The sequence below is a fragment of the Propithecus coquereli genome, unplaced genomic scaffold (assembly GCF_000956105.1).
Source record: "Propithecus coquereli isolate 6110/MARCELLA unplaced genomic scaffold, Pcoq_1.0 Scaffold282, whole genome shotgun sequence".
Lineage (NCBI taxonomy): Eukaryota > Metazoa > Chordata > Mammalia > Primates > Indriidae > Propithecus > Propithecus coquereli.
Genome location: NW_012148419.1, coordinates 1243206 through 1257807, shown reverse-complemented (window position 1 = coordinate 1257807; position 14602 = coordinate 1243206). Strand labels below are relative to the sequence as shown.

Sequence of the window (14602 nt, the reverse complement as noted above, 5' to 3'; positions counted from 1 at the left end):
GAACAGATTTAAAATACCAAAGAATAAAGTAAGTTTCAGTAAAATAATCCTCCGAGATTGACCAGCACAATTAGAACATTAGTAAGCCATAAGGGCTAAATCGATGGCTGTGACGCTCACCATTTAGTTCTAATTTCCCCTGCGTGATTGGTGCCACTACCACATGAGGCTGGTTGGCGAGAGTTTATGGGGGTCAAGTTGGTGAGAGTTTATGGGGGTCAAGTATATCAGTCTGTTATCAGCTTTTGACAGCAGTGCACTGTGTTTCTGTTTAAAGTGGAATTCGTAAATAGTTACACAGCTCGACAGTATTTTTTAATTCTGTCTGCTTAACAGCCCATCATGTTGAAGAAGACCAAGAGAACGCTGAAGGAAGAAAACAGATTTTTTAATGAGGAGTGGGAACTGCAATATTATCTCGTTTCTGCTAAAGATAAGACAATTTGCTTGCTTTGTGATGCTGCAATATCAACAGTAAAGAAATTCAATGCTCATCGCATTATAACACTCATAAGGACCACAAATACCTTAAATTAGAGGGAGAGGCAGGAAAGGTTGTACTGCAGAAATTAAAAGATGAAAAGCACAGACAATTCTTTTAAGCAGCAATAAGACCTGGAAATAATGTCACTGAAGCAATCTGTAAAATAGCTTATATACTCGGGAAAAAAAGAGAAGCCATTCAGTGATATAGAAATTGTGAAAGAATGCATTGTCAAAGTTGTAGGATGCTTAGACCATGATAATGTTTCAATACAAACAACTGCCTCTTTCAAAGAGAACCATAACTGATCAGCAGATAAATTAGCCTTCAAGTTAACAGAAAAACTTCATGCAATACTTCAAAAGGAAAATATATATTATTCAATCACTTTGGATGAATCAACTGATACTACTGACTCAATGTAGATTTTATACTTCATTCAGGTCATAACAGAAGATCTTCTTTGCTATAAAGAGTTACTCACTCTGGGCACTCTTGTGAACAGAACACAGGGATTGCAAATATGGAATCTGTGAATCATGAGGATTGACTATATCTGATTCACTTATAAAAAAATCTAGAAAACATAAACAAATACAGAGTGACAGAAAGCAGATGAGTGGTTGCCTGGGGATAGCAGTTGGGGCCCAGAGGGAGGGATTACAAAGGAGCAGGAGGAGACTTTTGAGAGTGATGAGTGTGTTCATTACCTTGACCGTGATGACTATTTCACAGGTGCATACATATGCGACAGCTTATCAAATTGTAACTAACTTCCTGCCATATTCTGCATGTCACTGACACCTCAATAAAGCTGTTAAAAAGAAGAAAACACCCATGCATAACGAACTATGCCATGCTGGTGGGGAAGGAGAAGAGGAGAGAGATATTTATGAGGTTTAACTGTGAGGAACTGCTGCCTGAGGGGTGAAGGAGAGTGGGTCAAGGAATCAAAGGTGACTTGATGTTCCAAACTTGGTTGCTGGGTTGATGACGATGTTATTAGTAATGGAATTAGGAAATACAGAGGACCAGGTTTCTGAAGGGTAGAGAAAATAAGTTCAGTTTAAGGTTCCTGACCTGGCTCCAAACTCTCTTTCCCATGTGAGATCACAGAGTTCTCTCCAACGCTGTCCCCCTGGTTGTACAACCACGTGAACTCCCTGACTTCTCAACACCAGCTTATCTTCCCAGCTATCTTACTTCTTCCATGGCACCAACCACCTTCGAGTCCTTCCTCTCTTCTAATCTCTATGTCCAAAGACTTGTCAATTCTGCCTATCACATTCCATCCAAATTTCTTGCCTCACTTTTGAGGCCTTCCAAAAATGTGGTCCCAACTGATCATATTGTATATCTCATTATTCTCTATCCTGTACTCTCCACTTAAATCAGGGTACTGATCTCTCCAGCATATTCCTTCATCCCTCCAAAGCCCAAAAGTCCATCAAACTTAACCTGTATCCTTTCTGATTTCCAGCAGAGCCAGTACCACCCTGTCTAGCACTTCACGGCTCTCTAACTTTCAAACCTACGCTAACTTACGCACCTTCAATAGAAGCTCATTAACCAACTGAAGTGAGAAAGGCACTGTTCTGGGTACTATGGGATAATCAAAGATGAATAAAGATGATGTCTGGCCTCAAATGTGGAGGGCAGGGGCAACACTGCAATATCAACTTCACCAAGCACAATACTAAATTGCAGTCGTTCAGATGAGACACTCTTTGCTCGGGGTGATCAGGGAAAACTTCACGTAGAAGTTGACACTCGAGCCAGATCTTGAACGTTGAGTAGAATATTTTTGTGTCAAAAAGAAGAGGGCTTCGCATGTGAAAAAAATAGAAGCCAAAGGCAGAGAAGCAGAAAATGGCAAAATTGTATATTCATGCAGACAGGGATGGTGTCACCCACATCTTAAATCTCTCATGGCATTTGGTATAATAATTGGCAAACCGCCCACACTAAGTACTTACTGGGTTGAATTAGTTATACTTGATTTTAAGTGGTTTCATCTAGATCCTAAGTGAATAATGTGTTATAAGTGAGGTGGAGAGCTGTATCTTTTATAAGCCTGGGTTAAGTGGCACAAATTTATACCACAAACACCAAAATTGGAAGGGTAATTTAGAAATAGCTTTAATGGCTTTTTCCCAGGTAGCGAGCTGTATGTAAAACAGTCGGTGCAGTAGGATCTATTCCCTGATTGCTCAGATATTACCTGTGACATAGCAGAAGATAATGCCCTATTTAATCCAGTTAAGTAAAATTTTGACATCTGTAACCTTTTAAATAAATTACAACAAAGGTGTCCACTACATCCACACTATGTTCGGATACAATCTTACCACATATTAGTTACCCCATATTAGTTTTGTGATAGTTATTTGATGGAATTTCAAAGAAAAACCATATTTTATTCTGCTAATGTAGAAACAACAACCAGTGTTCAAAAGAGGTGTTTTTAATTCTCAGTCCCAAACTTCCAGGAAAAAGCTTTGGAACGAAATTTAAAAACCTAAAAAGCTATAATTTTGTAGTTACAGAAACCCTCACATTACATGCTTTCAGTATTTCCCTTCCTATTGTGTGTGAGCCAACCAGCACATACCATTTGTAGGCTAATGCTCATTATTCCAAAAGCGAAGTCACTAGTCTAATTTTGTATGTGACGTGGGTTATGGGAAAACAAGGAGATCAGTCTCACTGTGTAGTAGATGTATGATTTAGAGAAGGAACTGGGGATTATAAATGAAACAGTTCCCTAGAAAATGACGCCACCTTACCGCTGGAGCCGAAGTCCACAGGCCCGATCCATTTGAAGGCTGGTTTACGGCCTCGCTCTTCTGTTACGTGCACTTTCTTTATCAGAGCCAAGCTGGTCAGAACATTGGCTATATCATAGAGGCGTCGTACCTTTGCTTGAAGATGTAAAACACAATTATGGTCATGCCATCTGCGACACCACTACATTTTAGTTTATGTGACAGGTAACTTTTCTCAGCCATTATAAAAACCTCAAGTGGAAAGCAGTGGGGTGGGACGAAGAGACCAATGACTCTGTCATGAAATCACTCAGGATTTTATGTATCTGCGGTATCTCGAGACACATACCAAGGGAAGGTCAGTGTGTCATTCCATTTCCACAACTTCACACCTCTTACAAGAGGCACCTGGTGACAAGCAGGGAGCACTGGGATTGCGAAAACACCAAGGGAGGACATGGGCCGTAATTAAAGGCTTAGTAAATGTAATTCTGATATAGCACATCAAAAGCTTGCCCTGCAGGAGATCACGGTACCAGCTCCACCAGGCAGCTGGTCTGTGAAAATAACAGCGATTCCTCACAGCTTCCTGCCAGGTTGCACTCCTGGGTACACAGGATGGCCGAGACTCAAGGTCACGAGGTACAACTGTGCTAAAGACAGGCAGCTCCTCACCTAAAATCCTGGTATTCTGGCCACTCAGTGGGAAGAGCTGGGCTGGGCATGCCCTAAATCTTAAGAGGTTTTGGGAGAGAGATCTACATGTGCATCTACTAGAGGAAAAACTCAGAAGGGGTGGTAACACATTAAACAGGCAGGATGATGACCACAAAGTATTTTTGATTCAAGAAATCAATTTACAGGTAGGAAACCCAGTTGACCTCAGGCTAAGATCAAAGGAGTTTTGCTTATCGTCCAGAAACATCATGCATTCACCCAGCTGTAGCTTTCTGCTTCCCAATCCTGACAAGGCTGGATTTTCTCTAGCCATTTCACCTGCAAGGGTGGTATAATTCCAGTTGGAAACAATGAAAAAGCTAGAGAATGTTCAGCTCATGGCTTCCAGGGGCTTGAACGGGCTTCTGGCAGCCCAGGGCATTTGGCTCGGCATCCAAGCTGGACGGAAGAGGAAGATGCACTAAGCATGAAGCTCAGGCACTCTCCCTGTTCAGCAGCCCTGTCCCACCACCCTACCCTGGCCATTCCTCTGGGTCTTACCTTAGACAACTTTCATCTCCACCCTTCAGAAGAGTATGCAAGGGGTGGGGAAAAAAGGGGAAAGAAAGCTCAGACATTCTGTCTCGGATGCAGTAATACTAAAGAGAAATGCAAAGTAACTCACACCCTCCCTGACCAGCGTTCTCAGGACGGCATTCTGCTTCTCACCGTCCACTGTAACCATCCAGGGAAGGCATCTGACAGGCTTTAAGAGGAATTCTAGTATGTGACTAACTTACCTCTCACAGCAATGAAAACCTTTATGAGTGTAGGAAGGAGTACATGCCTCTCTCTATATAACTTTTATCTCAGACGTAGAAAATATCAACATATGAAATCCCACCCTTTTTATGCTGACAAGTGGATTTAGGTGAAGATTCTTACTTTTAAATTTACTGTGGTCCGGGGTATCTTGGCTTTCTTCGATCAGTATTTTGGCAGCCACATCCAGAGTAACAATCTTGGTTTTAGAGACGAGGAACAGCATGACGAACTTCTGGCTCATAATTCTCAGAGACTTGTCTTTTCTACTGTTTGCTGATGCTACAAAGGGAATGAAATGAAAGCATCAAAACACACGATTTTCTACAAGAGAGACTGTCCTTGCATTTGCCAGAACTATCTAACTCTCCCAGCAGATGGAAGATCACCCTCTTTATAGACAGAACCCTACTGGACACACATCCCAAAAGTCAGCTCATAAAGAAATGAGCTGGATTTTCTTGTGGCTTATAAAATTATTACTCTAGAGTAGACATAAACTCTGAAATGCGTATTTGAAACCACTCTCAATGCTTTATGCTTATACTTCATATAATAGAATCATAAGTGGCAGTTTTCCTGAAGCAACTTCTTGGAACCATTAATGTAGGATAAAAAGACAGGGTAGGGATATGGAATTGTTTTCAGAACATCAACTCTCCTCTCAAAAGGCAAGAACTCCATTTTATTTCTCTGTGCCCACACTGTCTAGACTATACCCTAAACATAGTTGGTGCCCACCCATCCCATTTCTTTTCAGAAATATATGAATAAATAAACTACACATAAATAGGCTGATTAGATGTGTGTTCCTGTGGAGGGCAGGCACACTGTCCCCAACAGATGGCTGTCTTCTCTGGTTAGGATAAGTCTTGGCTCATGGGGTGGAACTAAAAGGCATGAGGCAGTGAATCTAATGAAAACCAGGCCCCCCTTCCTTTCCATTTCTATTTCTTGTATTTGCAAGTGAAATGTGAGTGTGATACTTGTACTTTGTCATCTAAGCAACACGGAGGAGGGTAAGAATGAAGAAGATCAATGACTAAAAGAAGAGGATAAATATGAGTTGGAAGGGAAGAACAATGCAGATATGAATCAAAATTTCTGCACCAAATGAAAGCAGGGGGCATCTATCTTTCTTATCAACATTTTCTGCAAATGGGGTTCTTTTCTAAGTAGTCTACTCCAGTACACAATTAGACAAAATTCTTTGAAACGATCACTTCTTCAAAGTAAATTTTACTTAATGTCTCACAAAAGAAAACAGCATGGGGCTGTCAATCTAAAATGGGAGCACCGTTAGCAATAGACGGTCCCAACATGCCAAACACTGGTGAAGTGCCATGAGACAGGTTTCAAGTGAGGTCGAGTGGGCAGCCCAGTCGGGAGCCATCTGTCTCCCTTTCTCCAGTAGAGAGAATAAGGGGACATCTCCCTCCAGGGTTGTCAGTCTGGCACTTTCCATCTTAGCAGTGAAACTCTTCAGAAGAGATCATTGCTGTCTCTCTGCCATTACTCATGAGGTTACAATGGACTCACAAGAGGGATAGTCGGGCTCAGAGAAATCCAGTAACTGTGGATCTTGTGACTCTGGATAGCCATCTTTTTTACGTTCTCCAAATTTATAATCCATGAGGTCCAGCTCTTTCTGTTGGAGGTAAGCCATCTGCTCTTCGTATTTCTGCTCCTCTCCCAGTCTCTGGAGGTTCCTCAGGGTTTTGGGCAGGCTATGCCGTCCATGCCAGCCATACTGATTCTTGGCCACCCGGCTGACCAGATGCAGTGACTCCAGCACATTTACAATGTCATAGATACGTCTCCTCTCCACACCTGTTTGAAAAACAGAAGCCAACAGACTTCACGCAGATGAACGCTTTTGAGTATAAATTCCCTGAGGGCCTGGACTGTGCCTGTGAACTACTTTGCATGATGCCCAACGCAATGCCCGGCAAGTGTAGATGCTCAATAAGTTCAACCTGTAAGGATGGAGGCAACAAATTATTTTTCCTTTTCCTTCTTGGGATCCAACCCTCAAAAAGATCTAGGATAAATCACATGAGGTGTGATTGCACCATTGTACTCTAGCCTGGGCGACAGAGCAAGAGAGCAAGATCCCATCCCTTAAAAAAAAAAAAAAGTACTGGCCAGGCACAGTGGCTCATGCCTGTAATCCTAGCACTCTGGGAGGCCAAGGTGAGAGGATCACTTGAATTCAGGAGTTCGAGACCAGCCTGAGCAAGAGCGAGACCCCGTTTCTACTAAAAATAGAAAAAATTAGCTGGGTGTCATGGCGTGCACTTGTAGTCCCAGCTATTTGGGAGGCTGAGGGAGGAGGATCGCTTGAGCCCAGGAGTGTGAGGTTGCTGTGAGCTAGGCTGATGCCATGGCACTCTAGCCTGGGAAACAGAGCGAGAGAATGTCTCAAAAAAAAAAAAAAGTGTTTACAGTGGTTAACTTTGGGAGCTCTGCAGTCAGACTGCCTGGATTTGAATCCCTGATCTATCCTTACTAGTTGGGAAGTTACTTAACCTTTCTATGCCTTAGCATTTATCGCATAAAATGATGAGGATTAGATGCAACCATAAATGTAAAGGGTCCCCAGTTGGCATTCATTTTAAATAAATACTTTTTGCATGGCATTAGAGATACCCCAACTCCCTGCTAGCATAAGAGGTCACAGTAGAAACCGATTCTAAAAATCTCAAGTCTGTGACTCATTGTGTTGTGAAACAGGCCCTTGGACTCATGGCCTACTTTGCTCTCATCTAAGTATCCATAGCAAAAGCCTCTAGGCATCTTGCAGGAAACCAGCCCAGCTACAAAGATGCCCTCTTTCTTTTCACTTCCCAGGAGCTCTTATATAATCAGGGCAGACTCAGTGAACGTAGCTGTTGGCCCTTCAAAGACTAAACACGAGAAATATACCAAATTACAATAAGAACTCTGGAGCTGAGAGAAGTTCTATCACATGCATGAAGAGGCCTTTTATAGTCAATCAGAACATTTCGGCTCATGACCCTGAAAGGCTGGCTACCCTTAGAAGTTCAGACTTCGGTGCCAGATGCCTGCCGGAAGGTGCTGGCAGGAGCAGTCGGCAGCCCCTTGTCCAGAACTGCCTGCTTCTTTATTCCAGTCTGTTTTCATATATTAACATGTCTTGTTTAGAGAGTAACATTCTATAAACCTTCCCATTAGAAATGTCATGTGAATGCAACTGAGACACCCCAGGGCCAGCCATATGCCCGCCTGTTTTGTTATTTTGTTTTTGATAACAAGCTGCTAAGTCTCCATCTAGTGGCTAGACATCCCAAGAAGCAAAAATAAAAGAAGCTTCTGACCACTTGGAGAGCTGCGACTATGCTTAGTATGCACACTGGGTGTTCAGTAGTGGTGGCTGCTTGCCTCCTCATTCACTCACCTCTTTAATCTGGACTGAATTTAACTGTCCACTGGCTAGTGCACTAAAAAGTTCCATTTCACAGGTCTGAAGACCCATGTGTTACTCTGGGGGCTTGCTCTGTCAGGAAGGGTTTCCCTGGCACTCAGTCTTCTTTTTCTTTTGTATTCAAGTAGTTCTATTACTCCTCATCATGGCATTGAGTTATACGGTCAAGGATTTACCAGTTGTTGCCATGCTTCCTTTAGTTCCCAATGGAACTTATTAAGAACAATTCTCAGCCCAGTGTCCTAGGCTTTGCTATTTTCCATTTACTAAAGTCACTCCCAGTTCTTTAAATTCTTACCCATGATATCAACGTCAAATCTACATAGCACCAGAATCTGAGAAACAGTGCAAGTTGAATACTCTACACATCCTTGGTCTTGTAGCTTGTACCCTGGGATGTAGCAGGAAGTTTCAACTCAACCCCAAAAGACAGTCACCACTGAAATAGCTTTCAGCAAGGGATCCCATTTTTCAGCCTCACATGAAGAGACATGGCATGCTCATTTGGCAGGTCTGGGTGATCAGGAGGCATTGGAGGGCTGTTGTATTATAAAAATCCCTGGAGTTCTGATGCAGGCAGCCGTAACATGGGGATCTGCAGAATGATCTGTAGCCCACAGGGGAGTCCTCCCTGGGACCTGTAACACAGGCCTCCAATATCTAATCTTTTGTCTTCTGCAGTGACATCAGTGCAAGACCCTTGGTGGAAGCTGGTATAGGAGGAAGTAGGCTTCATGAACCCCAGGGAGAAGGACACCAGACAATCTGTCATTTTATGCTCATCTTCCACGAAACTAGTTTCCAGCCCCGTGTGCCTCACTGGCTCTTCACCGTGCCTCTGTCCGGCTGGCTTACTTTCCTTTTCTTGATCAAATGCCACCAATCCTAGAATACTGTATTATAACTTTGGGTTCCAAAGCGGCTCCTGAACCCCAGCACTCTACTTCCTCTTCCTAGCTATATAGGCTGATGGGACAGCTGGGGGAGTGGGGCTGGAGGCATTCTAGTAAGAGCTGAGTAGAAACTGTTCCATGTAGTAATAGGAGCTATCCATGTCAGGCAGCGACTTAGGCACATTACAGACATCACCCCCAGCTTTGCCAGGTCTCTGCAAGGTAGGCGCTATAGTCCCTACACCATACACAATAAAAGGTTAATTAACTTTTTAAAGCTCTTACAGCCTGTAAATTAAGAGCAGGGCTTCGAATCTAGCTTTATCAGACCCAAAGCCCAGGACATGGCCTTCCCATCACAACTCACTGCCTCCTCATCATCTCAGTTTCAACAACCAAAATCTTTTTAGCTATGAGAGTGAATAATTCAGATTGATCATCGTCTACTAGGGCACATTCTTCTGGGCTATGGAAGAAGTAGAACTAAGAAACAAACAAAAATTATAATCCATCATTTATTTATTTAGCTAATTTCTTCAGAACATTCTTCTTTTTATTCTGTATGTAAAACCCTCCAATTTTTTAAGGGGACACCCTGACATCTTTAAATCATTGTGATTTTTGCTTAATGATTATCAACAGCATGTTCATCCTGGAACCAACTGCAATCCATGTCCACTAGGGGTCTCTATGCTGAAGCGGCTGTATGCATATTTACAGCCAATATGCCCATCCTACATTACATACTCCTGCCTCATGAACACATGTATTCCTCTTTGTTATAAGGTTTAGCTGTTTGAGTTATGTCCAAATGTGCTTTTTCTAGTTTGATGAGCTTGGTGTGAAGATCATGCTATAGGGTTTCAAACATAATGCTCATGCTCTCAAATCTTGCTTTAGGCGAAATGACACCAGTTCTGATCTCCTAGAAGCACTGTTAAAAATCAAAAGCAGGCAATTTCTAAATATTTTTTGAGTCTGTCTGAAGTAAGATGAATTTAAAATATGAGATACTAGTTTGTAACGTAAGTCACAAAAAAATATTGCCTCTTATGAAAATACTTTGTAAGGCTAAAAAAAACAGAATTTTTGTTTGGCCCTCAGGTCTAGAAGGCTCCCTGAAATCCTATGCATAATGAAGAGAAATTCGATGATAACAAAGGAAGCTCTGCGTGCTCAACCTTTTGGAGGGCTCACGCTGCCTGAAGCCTTCGGCTTGCCCAAGGAAACCAGTTTCCCACTGTAGCTGGAGACGGGCCTCCAGGAAATCTCATAATACATACCAAGACTGATGGCAACTTCATCTAGGGAGATGGTAGTTTTCTCAGTTGACAAGGGATAACTTGGATAGCGAGCTAGAAACTTCTGACACAGGAGCCCTAAACTTTTCTGTTTTCTGCTTGGCCTTTGCTTTTCAAATTCGTCCACAGCACTGTTCCCAACAACAACAAGCTATAGAGGGCAGAGAGAAGGGAGGGGGAAGATATCACGGTTAACATCCTAATGGAGAAATTGCAATGGCTGGTATTGGCAAATTGGGGGGACATCTCAATCCATACCATCCTAGATTCTGGTTAAAATACATTTCCTAATATAATTTTCTGTATGTTTTACCTATTGCTTTGTCTGGGCTGAATTTTTTCTCCTTTGTAATTTGAGGCTGAGTGTATTACTTAAAAGTTTAAAAAATGAAAAATGTAGTCATTTCTAGGTAGCTACACCTTTGCTACTGGTGTGCTTGTCGGATCCATGAAATCAGCATCGCCAGGAGCTTGTTAGAGACATAGAATCTCAGGCCTCATCCCAGACCTGCTGCATCAGAATCTGCCCTGTCAGAAGATTCTGGGTGATTCCTATTGACATGAAAGTTTGAGATGCACTGGCCTGCATCCAGTCACCAAATTGTTTTACATTTTACAATTGACCAAAGGTTGATGAAACTGAACTAGGGCAGTTAAATCTTATTATTTCTCATTTGTAAGTATACTAAACTAGCATCCTTGTACCATCAACCCACATTCGAAAGGGGCTCCATTCAAGCCCCAAGAAAGTAAAAGGCTTTTTAAGGGACAGATACAAGGAGAAAAGTGATATGATTATCTATAGATTCAGAAAAAGCATTTGATAAATTTAACACTCATTCATGATTTCCAAAAATGTCCTCAGAAAATTAGGAATAGGAGAGAACTTCTTCAATGAAGTGTATTCATGAAAACACAATAGCAAATATCTGTCTTAATAGGAAAAACTTGGAAACTTTCCCTTAAAATCAGGAAGATGATAAGGATGCCCATTATCACTTATCCTACTCAATGCATGAGGACAAGATAAAGAAATTGAGGCACACGGACTGGAAAGGAATAAGTAAAACTTTTCATTCTGCAGACAATATATGATTGTTCATATAAAAAACTGAAAAGAACCTCAGACAAGTTATTAAAAATAATAAGTGAATTTAACAAGGTAGAGACAATATATTTTAAAAAATCAGCTGCATTCCTATACAACAGTAACAGCAAATGAATTGAAAAGACATCATTTACACAAGCAACAAGAATGGTAAGGTTTTTAGGAATAAATCTAGCAAAAATCTATTTGCATTAAATACTAAAACTTAGACCTTAAAGAAGGATATTTAAAACTTATATATACTATTTTCCTAGATAGGAAGACTCAGTACCATAACAAGGTTAATTCTTCTCAAATTAATCTACAGATTCAACGCAATTAAAATTAAATCCAATGTAAAGTATATAAAATGGAAGAACAAAGAGCCAACAATAGCACACACAAGCAAGACAAATAAGTTGAGGGTTCTGTTTCACCTGATATGAAGGCTTATTACAATAGAGTATTGGAGTAGGGATGGACAAATTGGCTAATGGAACAGAAAAGTCCAGAAACAGACATACATATAAATGTAACTTTGACATATAAAAGTGGTAACACTGCCAATGGTGAGGAAGGGAAGAACTGAATAAATGGTGCAGGGACACCTGATTATACAAACAGAAAAACAAAGATGTATTCTTGACTCACATCATGCACAAAAAGCATTTCCAAATGAATAAAGATTTAAACAAATAAAGCAGATTTTAAATGAGGCAAATATAGGAAAATAATTTTCTAACCTTGGGATAGGGAAGGATTTCTTTAAATAGACACAAAAAACATTACCCTTAAAAGAAAGAATGTATATACTACACTACGTTAAACTTGAGAACTTCTGTCCATCAAAAAGAAACGAAGGGAAAAGATAATCACCAAACTGAAAGAATATATATGTAACATATATAATTGATAAAAGTTTAGTAGCAAGAATATATAATCGACTCCAACAAATCAATATGAAAAAGATGAACAACCCAGTAAAAATTGGCAAAGAATACAAACAGGCATTTCACAGAAGTGGGAAAAACATGGTGGCCAATAAACATGTGGAAGGAAGCGTAACCTCCCAAGCAACCAAGGAAAAGCAAATGAATACCACAAAAAGATATAAATTGTATAACCACTAGATTGGTAGAGATTAATAAATTTAACAATTTCAAGTGTCAGTATGTGGATCAATAAATGTTTATACATTACTGGTGGAAGCAAATAGTACTTTGGAAAGCAATTTGGCATTATCTTGTGAATATTTGCATATCTAATGACCTAGCAATTCCACTACTAAGCATATACCCTAAAACAGTAGTTCTTAAATGTTTTTCTCACAGGATCCCTTTATATTCTTAAAAATGACTGAGGACCCTACAGAGCTTTTTATTTATGTAGGTTTTATCTACTGATAGTTAACTGAATTAGAAATTAAAACTGAGACAGTTAAAATGTTTTGTGAGAAAAAGGTCAGTATTTTATACATTTTTCTCAAATCTATTTAGTATCTGGATTAATAGAAGAGAACTGGATTCTTGTGTTTGCTTTCGTTTTCAATCTGTTGCAATGTCCACATTGTATACTTACTGGAAGACTGCAGTATACACTTGGGAGAAAATGAGAGTTCAAATTGCAAATATCTTAGTATTATGAAAATAGTTTTGACCTCATTGACCTGTAAGACTCTTTATGGACATGAGGTCCCCAGATCACACTTTAAGAACCCCTGTCCTAGGGAACTCTTACATATGTACACCAGTAGACATAAACAAGAATATCATAGCAGCATAGTTCATATTAGCTCTAAATTGCAAACAACTCAAACAGCTATAAACAGGAGAACAGATAAATAAATTGTGGTGTATTCATGCGATGGAATACCACACAGCAATGAAAATGAAAGAACTACAGCTACATACAAAAATGCAAATGAATCTTAACGAAGTATGTTGATTGAAAAAAGCAAGTCTCAGAAGATTGTATACTACATATAGATTCAAATTTACAAAGCCTAATGACCAAACCAAACCAAACCGAACCAATCTATGCAATGTACTATACAGGAACGTGATAAATACAAATTCAGGAGAGTGGTTGCTCCATTGGGGAGGCAGATGTCAATTAACAGTATTGCTCTGGCTTTTGGGCTGAGAGGTAGATTTATGGGGGTTAAAGGTATTGCATAGGGTAAGTGTATTTTATATGATCAAATAGTGTATCAAAAGGCCAATTTTAAAAGGATATTAAAAGTCTGTTTTATGGCCACTCAAATTTAAGGTATTTACTTCCAAGTAGTGGTGAACATTTCTAGCGACTGATCAGTTAAAATCTCCTTATAAAGCTTGAGTACAAAACCCAAAAATTTAATTTGTTTTAGGGCCATGTTAAACAACTAGTTCTTCCAAAGTAAGATATCAATAATGTCACCTTATAAAAGAGGTCAGTAACAATTCCCATTGGGTGATTTTCACTTTGCTATATTTTTGTCAAGAAAATTAAAAAAAAAACCCTAATATTTATATGCTTTTGACAGCAAAAAGAACACTTAATTGTATTTAGTTTTTAGAATAAAATGTAATGAAACCAGGGCAGGTACCACGATTCCCATTTTACAGATGAGTAAACTGAGGTGCAGAGCCGCTGAGTGGTTTCCCCTAGGCACCTAGCTAGTGATTTGAACCCAGGGCCTTCTAAACCAAGCTCCTTGTGCTTCCAACATTAAATATAAAATGGAAAGGAAGCAAAGAATAACTCAGACTTAAAAAAGGAATTGTGAAATTTTTCTGGCTTTAAGCATGTAAAAACTACTCTCAAAACTGTATGATTTGTGTTTAGTTACATGAAACAATCTGTTAGTTCTAGCACTCCAATGATATGTATAGTGGATTAAATTAATGGTGTTTTCTTAATTTTAAGTTATAATTCAGGACATCTTTTTCTCTTATCTCCTCCCAATTTTTTCATTTTGGCTATTTTTATAGCTTAAAAAAAAAATCTACCAGGCCGGGTGTGGTGGCTCACGCCTGTAATCCTAGCACTCTGGGAGGCTGAGGCAGGTGGATTGCTCAAGGTCAGGAGTTCGAGACCAGCCTGAGCAAGAGTGAGACCCCATTTCTACTAAAAATAGAAAGAAATTATCTGGACAACTAAAAATATA

The 14602-nt window shown here is 40.1% G+C and overlaps 1 protein-coding gene across 1 annotated transcript in view; it reads right to left on the bottom strand.

Annotated features, from left to right (window-relative positions):
* E2F7 (E2F transcription factor 7) overlaps window positions 1-14602 on the bottom strand; it is a 36032-nt gene that overhangs the window by 14664 nt on the left and 6766 nt on the right. The window contains exons 4-7 of the mRNA XM_012648364.1: window positions 10350-10518; window positions 6268-6558; window positions 4852-5010; window positions 3271-3405 (exon numbers count right to left, since the gene is read on the bottom strand). Coding sequence (XP_012503818.1) covers window positions 3271-3405; window positions 4852-5010; window positions 6268-6558; window positions 10350-10518 — 754 coding nt within the window. The remainder of the gene's footprint in view (window positions 1-3270; window positions 3406-4851; window positions 5011-6267; window positions 6559-10349; window positions 10519-14602) is intronic.